General features: G+C 45.9%; 1 protein-coding gene across 1 annotated transcript in view; it reads right to left on the bottom strand.

The window, feature by feature from the left end:
* The window catches only part of LOC146203078 (uncharacterized), a 67713-nt gene that overhangs the window by 19065 nt on the left and 28206 nt on the right, over nt 1-20442 (bottom strand). The window contains exons 3-5 of the mRNA XM_084588502.1: nt 20263-20428; nt 14582-14699; nt 12834-13006 (exon numbers count right to left, since the gene is read on the bottom strand). Coding sequence (XP_084444628.1) covers nt 12834-13006; nt 14582-14699; nt 20263-20428 — 457 coding nt within the window. The remainder of the gene's footprint in view (nt 1-12833; nt 13007-14581; nt 14700-20262; nt 20429-20442) is intronic.

Below are 20442 nucleotides of genomic sequence, written 5' to 3'. Positions count from 1 at the left end.
TCGTCCGCGGAAAAAAAAAAAAATGTTACAGTGCAAAGAGAACAATAAATACCGTGATTCGGCCGCGCAGACAAAATGAACAAGTCGTGTGTGTTCGCGCTGTACTTTGCAAGTCGTTGTCTTCATCAACTTACATTCGTGTGCAAGTCAGTCCAAAAGGAAGACCACGCAGGTACGTGCGCGCGAAAGCCAAAGTCTAGGCTATAACAATAACAAGAAAAACAAAAAAGGAGCTGACAAGCGCCATCTTACAATCATGCGTGAAATCACATTAAACGGCAGGATATTAGAACCAACAAGTATTGTTGAAGTGCATTACCTTAGTTAATCTATTTAATGCCGTCGCATTGTCCACGAATAATGAATAATTAAGAGGTCGTCAATATTCGTTAAGACATCAGGTAAACGACATTTTTCCTCGTTCCTTAACCCACTGTCACGCCTCATTACGAGGTTGAGACTGCCACACACTTCAAAAACACAGCGTTCCGTTCATTTTTGCCTCATTTCGCGGACCGAAAGTAGCGATCCTAAACTCTTTTGATGACATTGCGCTGTGGTTCTGCCGAAGATTATCAAAGACGCGAAAAATGTTGAGCCTTGAAGACGCTATTGGCGCATTCTTTATTGGGCATTTTTCACATCTTTTCTGGCGTTAAAGACCTGTTGGAGTATGTGCTGCGGAATGGATATGCTGTTTTTTTCCTTGATTGCAATCACTCATGTATTAAGGTAGAAGCTTACACGAACAGAGCTAGATGACTGTTCTGGACCGGACTCTTTGGGCTTTCGCAGTAATCGTTCCTCGACAATGTTAATGTATTCTTTTGCGAAAGTGGAGTAAGCTGCGAATTTCACCAGTCCGCACATTCCTTTGGATTTTGATTCAGGTAATGAAGAATTTGCTCTATACGGGAAACGCTTAATTGCGCGGATTTCAGCGTCAGGCCCCCAGTGTCTTGGTGTACACGACGCGCTCGACCTAGCGGTAGGAGAAATCGATTCGCGACATCACCGCCGTGGTTTCCCGTCACCAAAGCCCAACCATGCCTCTACTTACTAGCACTAATCTGAGAAAAGAGGTTAGTAAGAACCGGCGCAGCTCGCAGAACGTTAGCCCGTCGCTTCCTGCGAGTTGGGATTCCAGTTAACTTGTTCGAGCTCATTCAACAAGATACCGGGCGGAAGTCGACCCTTTAACCCACTGGGCCCCTCCTAAGTCCGAGAGAGCTCTTCAATTAAGCGCTTAGTTTGCGTTCCCTCGCAGAGAAGGCAGGCACCGCAATAGTCAGGCTTGCGGCAGCACCAAAGTGCGAGTTCGCGCTGAACAATTGCAGGGTCGGGCATATGTCTGCCGCCGCTCCGGAGGTCATCACCATTATACGATCTCCGCCGCAGCCTGCAAAGGAACTTCACGTGAAAGGCCGCGGCGTGTTACTTTTTATCAGGTTGGCGAAGGAATGAGCGGACCGCAGCGGACGATTCCAACGCACCGTGGACCGCTGCCAAGGAGTGTCCGTTCCGTGTTCGCGCTGAGGCTTCGCGCTCCGCAAGGTGTCCCTCGCGGGCGAGGGCGATGGAATATGGTGCATTAAATAGCGCACATCGAGCGCTAGAAACGCCGTGCGCGTCGTATTCCTTGCGTAATGCGAACGCGTAGGCAAGCGAAGAGAGCGGCGTACGCGCGCCGGGCAACCATGTACGAGAACATGGCTCGACAGCTTAGGCAACCTGCGAGCGTGTGCCTAGATTGCTCTGCACGCAGACGCTTCGCGGAAGAATATAATTGCTGCTGCGCGAGGAGGGTGGTGGCGTGGTCGGCGTGGTAGGGAGTCACAGTGACACTTCGTATTCTTTACCCTCCCCCCCCCCCCCCCCCCCATTTCTTTTTCAGGCGTTTTAGTCAGTTTACGTGTAAAACTGCTGGAAGAATCGCGTTTTACATCGCGTTATTTTTTTAAGCTTTCATCTACACAAGACCTTTCTGTTTCTTTTCAGGTATCACTGCGTATGCGCTTCGCCAAAGCCAAGCAGCGAGTAATTGAATAATTTATGATAAAACCAAATGATGTTTGCAGCGAAGTCAGCAAAAACAAAAAAATAATAATAATAATACAGCTTAGGAAGATGAGCGTTGTAGAAAAAATTCATTCGAAATTTGAAATTTTTAGCAAGGAATCCAATTCAAGTATTGTACGTCCGGAAAGAAAAGTACTGAAGAACATGTATTAAATTTTGGTTTCACAAAGTTTTGGACTGCCAAGGTTACAAAAAAAAAAAAAACAACAACAAAAAAAAGAAATCTTGAAGGTCGAAGCGTCTCAGTGATAATTTACAACCACTAAGAGGTTATTTTATTGTTAATTTAGGAATCTATCTAGGGATAACTGGGGAAAGGGGGGCGGGGATAGGTTACCAGCCAAAGAAAAGTACATGAACCTGCGTTGAAGAGCCGAAGTACATTCAAGTTATATTCAGCAGTCTTCAGGCGTCCCGACCAATCTCTATCGGCAATTCTAATAAACCCATTTCAAGTATGGTATGCTAACCTATCTTGCTTTGTGCAGGTATTTAGTGCGCCCTTAGCATTCAGTGCACTCTTAGCGAGTGGTTGGAATGAGGCCACTTAGGATCAGTAGGCTACACAGCACTTCGTGGCACGTCATTGCTGCACCAGAGAAGAGCACCGAACATTTCTCTTTTGTGGTGCACATGCCGACAGAGATTGGTGTCCGTTTTTCAAAGCTTTAAATCTGATCATAACGAAATGCATCTTAACGGACAGAACCTACACTAAAGTGGAGAGAGGTTGTGTGCTGAAGCTTAGTTTAAGTCTTGCCCTAATATTTTTTCAAAGAGATGGCCGACATATTTGGCGCGTCCATTCCTCGAACAGGGTGGGGAGCAGCTGCCTTGTATTGCGATATCCGAGGTCCGTTTGCGTTTAAAGCAGACGGCAAATCTCCTTCAGAAGTCTCAAGTGCACTACTTAGTTGACCTGTGGCTCAGACAACCGGCTGGAAATAAAAAAAAAAAAAACAAGAAGGGAGGAGCTCGCCGTGTTTCTATTTCGTTAAAGACGACAGAAACACTATCAGTGGGTTTATCGTGCCGTTAGTGCCTTAGCTTCGTTACGGGACAGGTTGGAATTATTCAAGGCTAATTTTATTGACATTACCTATTAAGGGCAGTTATTTTAATTACCAAGTAGGTTCCTGCGCTGCATTCAAGAACAATGGCCCGTTCCCGTGCATACGTTCAGCAAAAAGGCGACATGTTCCGACTACCGCGACGGCTCTGAGGCGGTTCCATCACTGCCGTCAGTACGGAGATCACATGCCTCTCCTTAACCGAAAAAAAAAAAACAAAAAAACATGAGAATCGAGTTTTCAGAAGTCTTCCACTTAGGTTATTGTCTGTTGGTTCCATTGTTTCGCTCGATTATTCTTTTATTTTTTGTGTCGATGACTCCTCCTTTTAAAGCGCACCCCTAAGTAAGACCACGTATGCTTTAATCGCCGGTCAATCGGATGCTCGCGCTAACAAACTACCAAAAAGAAAAAAAAAGGGAGAAGGGGGGGGGGGGGGGAGGCGTTGTAGTGTAATGTGGCGCATTGGGTTCGTTGGTACATGAACGCAATTTTCTGAACTGATAAATCAACCTGGACAGAGGATAAAGCGCTCGCACTCCTCTTCCGAGAATAGGTCAAGGTTGATATTAACTGGCCTCTGACCACTAAAAACTACCATACTGTCAATGAAACAAAAAAGCAAACTACTAATTCTCCCGTAAAAAAAAAAAAAAATAGTATTTGCCAAAACCTCACCGAAAACCACTTTCGAGGACAAACACCGCGAAAAGTCTGCCCAACATTCCAAAAATAAGACGAACAGTCCAAACGGTAGTCACGAAGAAAGGGGAACGACAGTGAATTCCTGATTATGGGTGCACACCTAAGAAGCGCCGTGAGAGTAAGGAAGACAGAATACAAATTGGAATAGAATAATAGAAGTGCATGTGCCTATACGTAGACACCGCACGTGGTGTTTGTGCCAACGAAAAAGAAGCGCGTGAGGTCTAAATTGCTAGTTTTTCTTCCGTAGTGTGCATCGAAGGGAGCTTCAATGAAGGTTGGTGTATAGTTGGTGATGTGATATCACTTGCCCCTCTAAAACAGGCTGATTTCGGTACATACGAGGGATGGTGCATAGAAAACTGCTCCCCGAAACACACTAAATACTGGAGCCCTATCTCAGAATATATGAGCTCGATTGTTCTCTCGCGTATAGATACACTAGTAAGCATATTTTCGAGCTTTGTTTGAGGACAAACAGATATACGGAAGGAAAAGAGAGTAGAAAACGAAAAATTTGCATGGCGGGAAAGGAGGATAGTGTTGCATAAAGCCGTCTCCGATTACTTTCATTTTTTTTTTCATTCAACGTTTCTACATAATCCGATAACCCGACAAAAATCACAACAAGAAACAGCAAAAAAATACCAATGAATTATAAAGCAAGCGTAAGCTGTGTGAGAATTTATTATCTGCTGTGCGGGTGCATTATAGTAGGGCATTATCAGTTAAACGCGGTCTTCGTGGAGGCCGACCGGCGTCGAACGCTACGACCTCATCGGCATGAGGCACTATACGCCCTCTTGTTTCGTGCTTTCTGCGCATAGCGACTCGTGACCTCTAACTTGTTCTCATTGGAGATAACAGAGTCAGACCTTTCAGTATAGTATGTAATCGCGTGCACCTTTTCACTAAGACTACTGATAGGTGCTTAGAGCGCCTTCTGGAAAGTCGAGAAAAGGTGGGCCTGCTTTGCATGAAAATGTGCACCATGAATTTCGATTACAGGCCAACGCTGATGGGGAATAAGAGTCAGCTCCCAGCGGAGAGCAGAGGGACGCGGGTACCGCCACGGAGGAGGCATAGCAGCTAATTCAGGTTCCCATGAGACGCAGCAGCGGCTTTGTTGTTGTGGCCCGGATATTCCTGAAGTTGGGTCAGATGTGCATCAGCAAAAGGACTCGGAGATTTCCATGGCCTTCGAAGGAAATTAAATGATCACTAGGCGACCTGGCATGCAATTACAATAATGAGGCGCGTGGAAATTGGTTTGGTTTGGTAAAACTTTATTTCCCATAGTAGGGGTCCTGGAGATGGAAATTAACAATTTCGTCCTACGCTTTTATGTTCCGCGTTGCGAGATGATGACAGTGCAAATACACTTTTCTAAGGCTTTTCTTGTATATGGCTTGTTAAGGTTCGAAATACACAGCCACTGAAAAAATATTAAAAGAGAAATGGCCCCGCCGCGGAGGCTCAGAGGTTACGGCGTTCGACTGCTGAATCGAAGGGCGGAATCGAATCCTGACCGCGGCAGATGCTTTTCGGTGGCGGCGAAAAGCAAGACGCCCGTGTGTTGTGCGATGTCAGTGCACGTTAAAGAAGCCCAGGTGATCGAAATTTCCGGAGCCCTACACTACGACGTCCCCAGTAGCCTGGGTCACTTTGGGACGTTAAAGCCTGCAAACCAAACCAAAACAAACCTAAAAGAGAAATGGTAATCTGGGCGGAGTCGGCGATGGAGAAATGGGGTCGTAGACTGACTGAAACAGACATTGTGAAGTTTGAGCCATGTTTGCGACACGCACGTTCTATAACGAGTTTCCCACGCCGCTTAAGAATTTTATGGAATTAAAATGCGCCACGGCATTTGTATGTAAGGAAATAAAGGAGGAGTCGTGAACGGCTGCGTCGAGCGAAACAACAGTTCGAAAATTGCATCGCAAGTGTGCGCGACTGTAAAAGCCTCTGTGAATTGGTTGCAGCTGAAAATTTTCGCCGCAGCGTGAGAGATGCTGCAGAATGTCAATCATTTTGATGAATCTTTGAAAAAGTCAATAAAGTGTAATAACGACACTGCGCTTGGGCGGATACAACAGGTGAATCGAGGAGGGGGACAAGCGCCGTTGAATGCATTTTGTAGAAGGTGAGTCATCGTGCAGGAAATAGCGCGCACCCGATGCCCATGCGTTCTGGTGTTTACGTTGTGTGGGAGCAAGTGGCCTACATACGCTACATGACCGAGGGTGAGGGGCACGCCATGTAATGCCACTGCGCACATCGTATTCGCCAATTGCTTTAGAGTTCACGGGGCAACCAGGATGAGACGTGAGGGCTGCTTAGCAAAATGCCGGGAATGTGTTAGAGAAAAGGAAAAATGAGAGCTGAAAATGAATTTATAGCAGGCAGCAGTGTTCTAATTTGAATATAAATTAATTTTTCCGAAGAGAAGGCATAAATATCGGCGAAAAAAAAAAAAAGATTGTGTTCAAGCCGACCATCTCGTCTTGGAGGAAGGAAAGCAAGACAACATACTAGCGACCATGTAGAGGACATCAACATTATATCTGAGATGCCCGTTAATTATTGTCTCTCGCACTGTTTCCATTTTGAAATATTTAAATTCATGCAAAAAGGCTTGCATCGAGCCCTTGAAGGCTGGACTCCAAATGGGAAGACACGTTTTTTCAGTTATGCACAGCAAAAGAACAGTAAAAGGCTGAAAAAACACACACAAAAAAGAAAAGAGAAAGAAATGAGTTCCGCATTCATAACCGTCCGCTTATGATCAATTGATCAGTGACTGATTGACTGAGTGACTGATCGATGCATGGATAGCAGCTAGGCTGCTTTCTCGAAAGCGTACGCCTGTTCATCGCGGTGACACGCGTGCAACAATGACTCGGCGCGACCGAATCGCGAGGCGCGGATGCAGGCACTTCTCGCCGCCACAGCCTCGCTGCCTCCGGACGCCCGCGCGCACAGCAGAATACGCGCATTGAACGGATTAGCGGAAAGTGGACTCCAAGCGTTGCGCAATTGGCGCCAAGCACGTAACCTATTGCGCGGTCTCCGCGACGAGTGCATTGCGGCCGGCCGCGTTCGTTGTTCGCGGCTCAGCCGAGCAGTAGCGGGCGCGCCACAGTGGCAGCAACAAGAGGCACACGGCGTTCTCCTTCCCGGTGAAGACGGGGAAGGGAATGCGTTTCGGCCCGTCGACCGCGAACAGATTATCAGATTAGAGCAAGGCGCGCACTACGAGAGCCCCGTCGCCGCCGCCACTCCTGCGCCTCCATCAGATTAGTTATAATGCGGTGCTCGCGGTGAATAACGGGACGCACCGACGAATTCGCCTTCCGGTCGTCAGCACGCGGAGGGAGCGGATTGCGTGCCGCGGAGGTGTGGCGATGCCGCCGCCGGCGAAGAGCCTCCGATCGGGAGCGACTGCCGTTGCGGGCGCACGCGTGCGCTAGGTCCCCGCTCTCTCCCTCTGTACGCGGAGAAATAAGGTTGCAGCCGTAAACATGGGCACACGCAGGTATAGTGCTCTTTGTACGCAACGCTAAAAGCCTATGCGCGGCGAGCACGCCCTCCCTTGTGCTCGGTAACTGTGGCATACTGCGAAGCCTGTATTTACGTGTTGAAGCGGAGCTGGAAAACCTGGGACGGAAGTGAGGCGTGAAATTGAGGGATATCAAGAAAAACGAGAGAAAGAAAACTTGTAAAGGAGCACTTGAGAGGCTTTTCAACTCACCCTAAGCCGGAACAACCGAATGGCCGATGCGTGCTCTAGTTTGTTATATGCGCCATTATACACTGATTGCGAAAGTGAGCGGCGCGAATAGTAAGAAACGAAAACACACAAGCGCGCGCACACAGGCACCCACATACGCGCAAAGGAGGAAGAAAAATGACAAACCGAACATGTAACGATTACATTTATTGCATTTATACTTGAGAGAACTGTGGCGTCGCTGTGGCTGCGCAAAGTAGCGGAGGTAAGCAGTTATGCTGCTATGCGGGTAAGTCACAATGATTTTAAGATATTTATTGCGGGTTGCGCATCCGCTCATGCGACCAGTCGGTTCGCGCTGGAATGGTTCTCTACATGCCGTTCTTTACGAGCGTTAAATATATACAGGAAACAAAGCTGTTGGCAGCTTGCCGCACATGCTTTTATGCAACAACGAAGCACCTTGGCGTGTAGAACCAGACTCGCTTTAACACCTACTGGAGCACGGTATATAGCGCAACTGCATACTGTGCAGAAATAGCTGTCACGTGTTTTCTTTGTTTCTCTGTTTAAGGCGACCTCACTTTAAGGACATTTCGCTTCAGCTTTCATATTTCGACGAGAGCAATGTCCTTCGTTTTACGCTATTCCTGACAAATCGGCCCCAGGGAGGCTGTGATTCCATGCAATCGCAGCGCCACGATCCACGGCCGAGAGAGCAAAGGTAGACACTGATTAGGACTCGCAGCCTTCCATGTCTCTACCTGCCTCAGGTTACGTCTGTCGAGCGTCCGCCCGAGCAGAATGCGGACAGCGTGCCTCCGCTTGTAGCACACATAACGGAGAACACTATTTGTAATAGGCGTGCCTTTCATAGCTTAAAATGCGGGCTCGCTTTTATCGCGACCTCAGCGACTGTATAGGCAGTACATGACAATCAGATTCGCAGTGGAACAATCGTAACTTTGCCTGCGCAACATGGCTTCTGGTTACTGAGGGCAAAATTATACTGACCCGCGATAGTTATGACCTGCATAAATGTGCATAAGGCAATGAACGTCAACACTGCGGAAATGGGTTAACGAGTTAAACTTGTGTTATATTCATTATAAGTTAAAGGCGCCAAAACAACACGCACACACACACACAAGAAAAGAAGAACGGAGGCGCTCTGTCCCGTTCTTCTTTTCTTTTGTGTGTGCGTGTTGTTTTGGCGCCTTTAACTTATAATGAATAGACACCAACTAGCCCAACAAGAAGTTCTCTTGTGTTATATTGCAGACAAAATGTTTTCTTTTCATGATTTTTTTTTTTTTTTTTGCGGTACTGTTATCTTTCCCAAGTGTGGAAGCATTTGGTACTGAACTTTGATCGAGGTACGAATGCGTTCTCTTGAAAGAAAAAAAAAAAAGAAAAATGCGAATCAACACTAGTTCTTGGTTTCTCTCTAGACATTTGTTGCAACCCCAATAAATAAGTATAAGCATTGACTGACCAGCCCGAATATCACTGCTTCTTATTGAATCGATAAGTAAGCATTCGGTTGTTGTCGTAACAAAGTTCTTTTTTTTTTTCTTTTTGCGGATAAAAATTTGCGCGCTTGGCGATTAAAGAGAGCTCGAATAGAATCAATCCTGGACACCACATTGTAAACTTTGAGCAGTAAAATATTCAAATCCAACTGACAACCGAGGTTTATTACTGGCGATAATATTCATTTTTTGTTGATATTTGGCTGCACCATCCTTATGAGCGTTACTAGCTTCAGTTATTCATAAAATCCCTCCATCTAAAATACACGGATAAACTTCAGTTCGTTATGAATGCAGTTGTAAATAAGGACAGAGGGATGGACTTGTGTAGTGTTATGGTGTAGTTCCCTTTTTTATCAATTTAATAAATGCTCTGATCCTATGAAAAAGCACGAGTATCAGACATAGCAAGCAAACATAGCAGACATAGCAGCTACTCAGCAGCGCTTGATAGGGCTAGAAGGAATGATCACATTCTTCGATGAGCACAAATAAGGAAAAACTAAGACAAGGGCAGCACACATTCAGGACATAACGGACACGCTTAATCATGGGTATATTTAAGTTTATACAATTACATCTCTTTCTCTCTCTCTCTCTTTTCATTTGGGATGCTTCCTGATAACGAAGAAATACGTTTTGCAGAAATCTTATCTACTTAAAGGGCAACTCCGGGGGTTTTTTGACATTCGAATATTGTAGTGAAACTTTTACCACAGGTTCTTCTCTCCGTCCTGACGCATTCTACAAAATTCGGGTGCTGTATGATAATCCGTTCACGCGCAATACGGCTTTAAAATATGCCGTTTTCATGGCTTAAGTTGAGACTATTTCTGCCGGCAACACTGAGTTTCTGACGTCACAAACAGTATACAGGCGTTAATGTATACTTCCCGCGTGATTATGAAAGTGTGAGGCTTATATTGAACTACCTCAGACATTTTATGCAGTGCGTCATGATTTCCATACTTTATTTTCACCATCCAATGCACGTACGAGTGTTTTTCTAATACTGAGTGTGACGTCACCATTTCCTCAAATGTGACGTCGTTTCTGGCCGTGAAATCAGTTTCGGTTTCGATTTACTGTTTTTCTTTTTTAAAAATACTTCTAATTGTAATTTTGGAAAACGGCTTTTGTGTTGGAGTCAGGACGTGACGAGGAATGTAATTCAATTAAAAACACAAAATGATGAAAAAACCACCGGAGTTGCCCTTTAATCCTGAACAAACCTTATCGTTGCTGAGGGTAAGTAGAGATTTGTTACAGCAGAAGAATAAAGAGAATTAAAAAAAAAAAGAAGCATCGAGTCCGTATTTTCTTTTCTAACATCATTACGTGTACGCAGGCGGAAACACGTCTTCTAGAAAGACAGAAAGCTGGCGGATGCGGAAAACGCCCATCCTGGACACAAAGGAGCCTCATGTTGCGGCACGAGACGGCGAGTTTTAGAGCGTACATTTGTTTGCTCTTCGTTTCCCTGCAGTTTGTCTACGGTATCACAAATGGCTTTCCTTTTTGTTTTTTTCTCATCGCGTGTAACCGTTCTAACAGCCTTCGACAACAAGACTAGCGGGACAAGAGAGAGAAAAAAATGGAGGAGGGAGGGTGAACGACCATTCGAGAAACGATTTAGAAGCCGTGCGTCCTCAAGCATTATTGCTTCCTTAACGCTCGTCCAGGGCCCATCCAACAGGTCCGGCGGCAACTGCCGCCAGAGAGCACAGCTTTCCTTTTGGGGATAAACGAGAGCAGAACTCAATGGAGAAAGTTAACCGTCCGTGGAGAACCTGCGCACTGCCGTCTGCAGTATCTCTTGCTGGGCTAGTTGGTCCTTTGGTTGAGCACTGCCGTCTGCAGGCGAAGGAGTATCTTCTCCGGAGCATTGGCCAGCTCTCGGCAAAGAGCGTAGCTCTATCTCCTAATCTGTTGTCAAATTACTGTGAGCAAGGTGCCCTTCCCTGTTCACGAGAAACACCAAATGTGCACGTCGTAGAGTACGCTGTGTTATGGCTGCGTGTGCGAAATTGTATAGGTGAGATACTTAGGCTCGGAACTATATAAAGGGGCGCTATTACTCTTCTTGAAGCTGGGAAAAAGGATTCTCTTGTGAGGAAAATTATTACGAACTTTGTAGCTTTGCGAAGTCATCAAGCGAGTACGCACGACGAAACTGCAAACAAACAGCTCAGAACCTGTGCGAACCGATTACCTATGGTCAATGGGAAATAATTACGGCTAAGGACATGGTCCTCAGCTCGGACGTTTTAATCAGAGTGTGCTCTCTTCCAGCTGTGCACTGGCTACAAAAAAGGATTAGAGCTAACTAGGGACAAATGAGCGAACACCCAATTGCATTTTAGATAAATGCAATTCTCGGCTTCTGTTTTCGTGTTTGCTGGCCTTGTTCCGCCGATATCTTACCACTGGAGAGCTCTAATGGCCAATACAAAAAGCCTTCTTCTCCATCCACGTTTTATTTTAGCTTAGGTATCCTTCATCTAAGTAGTGAGCAAGCAGGGAGAAGAAAGTAGAGCGTAAGCGATGGACGTATCGGGAACTGCTGTATCTCCAATCGCTTCGACTTCCAGCTAACACGATATATAGTATATACACCTCGTTTTGATTAAAAATGAAAACAGCGTTGAATATTGATAGCCATGCAAAAGGTGAAGCGGAAGCGTTGCTGAGAAAGGTTTATGCAGGATTTTCGCCTGCGGTAGGCACGAGGGCAAAAGTTATGGGATCCTAACCAAGCAATCAGCGCGATGAAGAGAATGATTTCCAGGAAGTCGTGAGGGTATGGGAGCCAGAATACTTATGGGCAACTGCGGGCGCGTGAAGAGTCAAGAAAGAGATGGAAAAAAGAGCACAGATAATTGGCAGCGATAGCATGACAGAAGTACTTTCTACAGGGCATTGACCTGGGTTATTCATTGGAATGGCGCAAGGTCACGATCACAGGAAATAAGACGGATAGAAATATAACACAGAATTCCGAATTTCAGGTTTTTTTTTTTCTTTTTCGAGGAAGCTTTAAATCTCGCTAGTTAGGAAGAAGTAAGAATTGCGATTCTTCAAAATTCCTTGAAACTCTGTAAAAATAATTCTTTTCGCCAGGTTTTAGTGCAAAAGTTTCATGAATAAAAGAAAATTCCATAACTGAAACATCACCGTTGTTCGCTTATATCGCCGTCGGGTTCACGCCTCGGGGGAAAAAAAAAGAAAACAATTGACAAACTAGCAGTCGAAACGGGCTCTGGAATGATGCGTAAATCAGAGCTCTTCAATACTACCAGTTGCGAAACTTCCCATAGGACCCATGTATAAAAAATGGGGGTATTGATTGGTCAAAACTCCGGTGTATACAAATAGTAGCGGTGCCCGCGGCCACTAAAAAAACTGTGTCTAAATTTAAAACTTTCAGATTGTTGACAAATGCACAATCATCGGGAAAATAAAATATGTTCGAGACTAGCAGTAGCGAAAACTGTTAGACTTAAAGCCGTAGAGGTAATAAGGTGAAAAAGAAGAAGAAGAAAAAAAAGTGATTTCTAGAAGGCAATGAAGGCAATAGCAAAAAGCTTCTACTGACCGCTTCCAGATGGCGTGACATCCGAAAAAGGCACGCAAAAATTTGTATTTTTTTTTTGAAGTGGAGTTTTGTAACTGGTACGACCCAAAAGATCTGGCATAAATGGAATCCAGCCTCACGTGGCTCGTAGCCCGGCGAGTCCGTGTCGGTGATCTTCTGCAGCACACGGAAGGAGCGCGACTGCACAAAGTCCCCTGGATCCGAGGCGCGCTGTCCGGGACGAGGCAGGGATTGCGTCCGGTTTGGGTCCATGTAGCGCTCCTGCTGCTGCGACGAACCGTCCAGGTTTAGCCTGAAAGCGACACACGTGCCGGTTGACGTCGCACCACCCGCACCGGGACAACATGCGACCGGCAAAACTGAGCTCTTCGACCTGATCTGCGACTGACCGAAAGAAGTTACGACGAGACGTGCAATTTCGCTAATCTTCGTTCAACTGAGCAAAAGTTAATGATTTACAAAAACGACGTGCTTGCAAGGGGAAATATAAAAGACATTGCCCATTGTGCTTCGAATATAGTCGTAGTGACTCCTGCTGCTTCAAAACTTGGTTTGCTGGAGAAGAGCCTACTTTTGCTCGCGCATATCACCCGCCGATTCGTTTTGTTTGTGGTCGTATAGGCGACGGAAAATGTCAAACTAAACTGTTCTCGAGGCTTTGATCGCGTGTCTCCGTAATACAGGTGTGCGAAAGAGTTGTGCACTTGAGTACATAATCGCATACGCGATTCACGACTGTCGCGACCGCAATTTGATTGGAGCGAAATGAGCAAGAATGTATTGCGCCGAGAAGCGCGGATTCAGGACAGATGAGCTGATGTGCTTTCTGGATCGCATCGTTTACACTTATGCTTTCTACTTTGATCATGGCACGTAGCCTTACCTGCACTTTCTCGCGCCAACAGTGTCTATTTACTGTGATGAAATTTCGCGAAATTTTCGCTTTTTATGGCTCGCTTTGTGTGCTATCGCACGTATAGGCTCGAAAAGTGTGTTGTTCCATACGCAAGAAAAGTGAAAATACGCTGACTCGTGGACTAAACTAAAAGAGAAAATGGCAAAGAAAGGATCACTTCATTATTGCCTGCTGCGAAATCTCGCGGGACGCCGCAGGAAGACCGTTCAGAGCCCCATTGAAAGCGAATTGTACCTCACGGCGCCTGGAAACGGGCACGGCGGACAATCGGAGACTGCGTGAAGCTCAATAAAGGAAACGAAAAGAGAGAAATGCACACGCACAGGATCTGTGTGGCGGGGTGTACGCATCCTCTCCCTGCACTGAACACCGCTCGACGTAGCTCCGCTCGTGCGCGTTAAAAAAAAAAAAAAAAAAAAAAAAAAAGACTGCTCCGTGTTGCGCATTATAAGTGCGGGCGCGTTTCTCTTATTGAGAACGAAGCGGTCAGTTAGGAAATACGAACAGTGGTGACAATAACGCCTTTGCACAAAGAAACACCAACGACGCTTTTATTGGGCGAAAGCCATAGCAACGCAACATATAACCATTTTCTCTGGAAATTCGACCGGCGCACCTCAAAGTAGTCGCCGCGACTGCGCGCTGCGACTGTGAAGGCAGTTTCGGCATATAGCGGCGGAGACGCACCATCGTTATAAATCATTAAGCGAGATAAGATAGTATTCATCTACGCAGTTTCATGAATGGTGCAAGGCGTGGAGCACGAATGGCGGGGTTCTATTTCTCAGTTCTCATTGGCGAGAAAAACGCGTTTGCAGAGTCGCAGCACGCAGCGTAAAGCAAAATTACTTATTATAATTTTTTTTTTTTTTTTTTTTTTTGCGCGCGAAGGCTAATCAGCCAAAAGAACTTCATTCCCAATGCGCTGAATGAAGTAGGACTTCTACGCACCCTTCCATCTGGCGGCTGGGAGGATCTCCCCATCCTTCGCCCTGAGCTGCTGCTGCCTCCTGGCGGGCATTGATGCGCCTCTGAATCCGCGGAGACTTGATCTCTGACAAGTCGAGTCCTGCGCCGGAGAGTTAAAAAGTGTCAAGTTAGCGAGTATAAGGAAAAAAGAAATTAAGACACCATAAAGCAGTTTGGACAGGAATGACTAGGAGAAAAATGAGTTTCTTATCTTTTTTATTCTTTTGCGGCAACAAGACTGCACGCAAAATTATAAGTATTCAACAGAAAGGCGCGACCATCCGAGCTGTGGCCAAGAACACGGAAAACCTTCAGGCCAGAATCACCACGCTTTACACTGTTTAGTTTGAGTTAGCGGTACCTTTGCGTGAACTTCTATGTTAAGTTTATGATTCGGCTGCGAATAAAATAATCGGGCTCTTTTAATTATTTTAGCGCATGTCCAGAGCGCCACTCAATTATTAGGCCTCCCTCGGAGCCAGTGCGAGCACTGCAAAGAAAGAGGCGTCGAACAGCTCACAACCACGGCAATGACGAGACATGGCTGAAACTATATGGAGAACTGAAGCGCCATCCTCGGAAATAATAGGCTAACACCGTCACTCTCCATGAGTTACACCACTTTAATTTGGCTACTGTCATAACTCATCCACGAGGCCTAGGCCGCCCTTAGGATGCGTCCGGTGCCCCGAGCGATCGAAAGGAGGGTAACTGCTTTAGTTCTCATCTCTTCACTAGATAATTTTTTTCCCTGATTACAAGCTTACTTATGTGAGACACTTGTATTTACATAGGACGATTAAATATTCAGCTGCCAAGATTACTTAGAAGCGCACTTGTTTCTGGCGAAAACAAGATTGTTTTTTTTTTTTTTTTTTTTTGCATCAAATGGGGCTGAAAATTTGACAGCGTTCTCAGAAAGCTTCGAAGAAAACATGAGAGATAATTTTCAAGGGCAGCTGAAGAAGCTTAAAGAGGATGAATATATGAAGCTTCCACGTAAGGAATACGAAGCCTATTTGTGGCAGCATTTGAATGGCTGATGTATCGGCTAATAAAGCTCCGCAGTCGTTCAGATTTCCCCGCAGTACACAGAACCGAGCTGGATTCGTAACAAGAAACGGTGGCTTGAAGAAAAAAGACCAAGGCCACCGACTGTATAAGATCATGAAATGCTGTATGACAGCATCGGACGACGGAGGTCAACCTCTGTTCGAAGCCAGCAAAAATCTAAAAATTTGGCAACAAATGATGTCATTATGACTTTTTCTCCACTCCTTTAACGCATTGAAGAGACGCATACATTTTGTTACGTCTTTTTTTGTGTGATTACATCATCATTTAACATGCACTAGACTTACGAACTTCACATACATTCGAGTCGCTGAATCTCGTACAAATCTCAAAAACCACTTCAGCTTCTTCTTAAGACCTGCAGCTGGTAGGAAACTTTCAAAAGCCATATAATGGCCACTGGCTAGATCGATTTAGCTACCTTTATGTCGCATCAAAAAGCAACGTCAATTAGAACGTTTTTCTAGGCTGGACGGAATCGAAGTTAAGTCTGTACAACGGAAATGGGGCGTAAGAAAATCCACATGGCTCCACTTTGCATATTTTTTTTCCTATTTGATTACAGATCTTCCCTTCGATATTCTTTTTTTAGAATCCAACTTTTCTTTAGCGCTAATAAGCAAACAGCTAGTGGTCACACCACAAGTGTACTTCACCGAAAGCTAAGCTGTTATGCGGTGAACGCAAAGCGGCGTTCTTGATTCAGCTATTTCTTGCGAGAGTTATTGATCGATTTTGCGATGTACGGAAGACATCGCTTTTGCAAACTACTGACTAATCTACTAAATAATATTGCCTCGGCTTTCATGGAAAGATCTGCCCCAGCAACTAAGACAACGGGAGTCCATTATGTGAATTAAAAAAACAAACAAACGCAGATGCCGCAGCTCTTTCGTTGTCGCGGTAGCCTGGTAGCTCTGTTGACTTTTTTACGCTGTACAACTCAAAATTTCCTTTTCGTTGCAACAAATACGTTTGCATGATAAATATAAATGAACGTTTCGTGGCTACTCACGCAGTTAAAAATAAACACAGTGGTTGCACTGGGAGTGATCCGAATGCCTTAAGCTCAAGACCTAAAATAACAAGTCTAGGCACGCGATACCATATGAACATTTTCTTGGTGGCCAGCACTCGTTCGTTATATTTAAAGTACACTGTATGGCACTCCAAGTTCAACTTTCAAAGCTACAGATTTGCACTGCAAAAGTGGGCGCCATTCCGTTCTGTGTAGACCCCATCATTGCTGATTTAATGAATAAACGTTTACTTAGGCAATCCAAGACAACCTTTCCGGTTAAAACCCTGAATGCGATGCTCAGGTGGCGGCGGTGACTACCCTCCAAGCCCGGAACAGCAGGCACTGTGTTAGGGCGAAGCTAGTCAGCCGCTCCCCCATAGAGGTTTTGGTAGAATGAGGGTTGGGTGGGATAGAAAGGATGGCATGGTAGTTCCCAATAACACGGCAGAGGGAGGGATGATACCCTCTCCCCCCCCCCCCCCCCCCAAAAAAAAAGGACGCCGGAGGACTACGTGAGGGATGAACGTCGGAAAAAAATAGTGCTTAAGGAAAGATTTAGTCTGCAACCGTCTATAGAAAATTGCTGCCTGATTCACCGTGAGTGGCAGAGCGCCGCGGGAAAGTGGGAATGAGAGCGATTCATCCCGATCCTCTTCCGTGGGGACCAGGAGGGGTAATTTTCGGGTCCGTTGTACGAGCTCGCTCAATCCCAGGGAAGGCGGAGTGACCCCATACCCAGGCCAGAAGATATTTCTTCGTTGAGATTGACAGAGTGTAAGCGTGTGGTCCAGTAAGCGCCGTTGTGTGGGGTAGGACAACTAGAAGGTAGTGCTTCCATGCGCCATGAGCCGTTCCTCCAAAAGCGGATCGGTGCGGATACCACCATTGCTTTTGGCATGAAAAGTTATCTAGCTCATGATTAACTACGACAGTCACTCCTCGCTTACTGGCGCACAGGAGGCGCACTCGTGTACTGATTGTCCCGGCGCGACGCGCACCGAGTCGGGCCTATACTATGTGAGATAGAAAGCGTACTCCTGATATGTTCGAACTCGCTGACAGAGTACAGTAGGGAATAAGTTGAAGCTGTGCATCCCAAAGAGGCGAGGATGGCGTAAATCTGGGGAGACCAGTGCAATTGTTGAAACTGTACGATGCAGTGTGCTTCGAGTAGTTCTTTCAGTGTGTTCTCATCCATGCATCCCCTCGAGTTTGAGAGAGGCAGCTAGTAAAGCACGGGAGACCTAAGGCGATCTTGAAGGCCATGCGAAGGAGAGTGGATTGGGGTTTTACTTACCCGGAGTAAAATTCAGAATAAGGTGGGTGATGAAGGAAGAGGGAGAATATCAAAGACTGTACTATGCGTAGGACGACAGCCTCCCATAAGCTACGATGGCTAATGGGGATGATTCCGACCTTGTTCAAGACAGCATGTGCTCGTGTGGTAAGCTGGTAGAGGGGGTCAGTTGTATTGATATTCGTTTTCGCAAACAGCACTTCTAAAAACAGTTTCATCGTCGCTGCAGCCCCAGTACCGTGCGCTTCGCTCTACCAGTTGGACTGCCAACAGCGGAATGCTTGCTTACTTCAGGTTATTTGTCCAAAATGCATGCCTTTGTCAAAAACAACCAGGCTGCATGATTTGTTTCTAAGTATTGTGTAGTGCAGCACCTATCACACCACTTAGACTTTAGGTCTATGTGCTGCAAAGAGAACTATGGTCCTCACTTTTAAATAACTTATGACTTTATGGAAGCCGTATGGGTTCCACGATAGGAATAAGAAGCAGAATATGCAACCTGGTTATTTTTGGTAAAAACTAGAAGCCATAGCTTTGTTTTTCATCATTCATATACAGTTGCGTGGTGCTAAGTTGGGCTAATATGTGTAAGCAATATTGTGTGTGTGTGTGTGTGTGTGTGTGTGTGTGTGTGTGTGTGTGTGTGTGTGTGTGTGTGTGTGTGCGTGTGTGTGCGTGTGTGTGCGTGTGCGTGTGCGCGCGCGCGTGTGTGTGTGTGTGTGTGTGTGTGTGTGTGTGTGTGTGTGTGTGTGTGTGTGTGTGTGTGTGTGTGTGTGTGTGTGTGTGTGTGTGTGTGTGTGTGTGTGTGTGTGTGTGTGTGTGTGTGTGTGTGTGTGTGTGTGTGTGTGTGTGTGTGTGTGTGTGTGTGTGTGTGTGTGTGTGTGTGTGTGTGTGTGTGTGTGTGTGTGTGTGTGTGTGTGTGTGTGTGTGTGTGTGTGTGTGTGTGTGTGTGTGTGTGTGTGTGTGTGTGTGTGTGTGTGTGTGTGTGTGTGTGTGTGTGTGTGTGTGTGTGTGTGTGTGTGTTCTACTTCTGTTTGAGCATGAGAGAGGGGAGGAATTCACAAAAGGAAAGGTACAGGAGGTTGGCAAAGGCAGAATACTTTAGCTTGTTGCTCCGCACCAGAGCCTGTGCACGATGGAAAAACGGTCATAATGAGTGTGAGTGAGGTTACAGGGACCAGGGGTGCCAGTCTCTACACAAATTTCGTGCTAATAGACCTATATTTATCCGGCAGCGAAGTTTTTTTCAAAGCGAAGTCTTCCTTTATTGCGCTTGAAATTTTTCAACTCTTCCATACTTATGTATCTTATTTCATACCCATAAACTCCCTTTACCACAGTCTTCATTTCCTATCTACTTGCCCACATTGTCATCAGCCCCTTGAAAGGTTCAAGAGACGTCTTTTTAAACACCTTTACCTTTTATTATTGCTTAAGCAGTGTATAGTCATGTAGGCGGATTTCGCGTGGGTATGAATTTGTTAGTGCTGTAAAAGATGAACTAGTTGGTATATCGAAAAAAAGAATGGTACCATAGAATAGGGCGTAAAGGAAAGGTCTGCAAGTGACAAAATGGTTGTTGTGTGTTACTTAGGTAATTGACTAGAGCCAATAACAATAATAAATGGTTTACAGAAAAGGCGCAAAGTCTGTCCCACTTGTTTTGTGGACACTTTACCCACGCCGTAAAAGAAGAATAGATGGTTTGGGTTTTTGGTTTGGCTTGTGGGGTTTAACGTCCCAAAGCGACTCAGGCTATGGGAGATAACGTAGTGGAGGACTCCGGAAATTTCGACCACCTGGGTTTTTTGACGTGCACTGGGGAGTGAGAGCGCAAATAGTGAAAGGGGTGCCGTAGTTGAGGGCTCCGGAGTAATTTCGACTACCTGGGGATCTTTAACGTGCACTGACATCTCACAAAACACGGACGCCTCTTCGTTTCGCCTCCATCGAAACTTAATTAGAGCCAGTTAAGCTGTTTACCGGAAAGGAAAGGTCCCGTATCTACTCGCGGAATCCCGCTGACACATCTCGCGGACAACACAGCAACTCTTAGGCTTATGCATTCCTCCAGTGCTCACTCTGCAGCGATCTCGAATTTTTTTTTTCTCTCCACGTCAGTATGGCTTAGCTTACCTGCATTAAACGTTATTTCAAACCTTTGACATAAAATGACTACGGTTATCCCGAGTGCACTGTTTTTTTTTTTTTTTTTTTTTTGTTCACATTCTTAAAGAACTGCCTCAGCACGGAAGGTCAGATACCCACCACCGGGTGTGTATGTGAAGGGCTTCTTGTCCTTTGTGGCAGCGGTGTTGAGCAGCTGGGGCGGCAGGTAGCAGAAAGGCTGCGTGCCGTCCTGGGGTCCCTGGGCCGCGATCTGGGCCGGGTCGTAGCCACTTCCGGACGACCTTTGAGCGGCCTTCTCGGCCTCCTGCCAGGCGAGAC

The sequence above is a fragment of the Amblyomma maculatum genome, chromosome 1 (assembly GCF_055883805.1).
Source record: "Amblyomma maculatum isolate TAMU_Amacu chromosome 1, ASM5588380v1, whole genome shotgun sequence".
Taxonomy (NCBI): domain Eukaryota; kingdom Metazoa; phylum Arthropoda; class Arachnida; order Ixodida; family Ixodidae; genus Amblyomma; species Amblyomma maculatum.
This window is presented reverse-complemented; position numbering and strand designations above follow the sequence as displayed.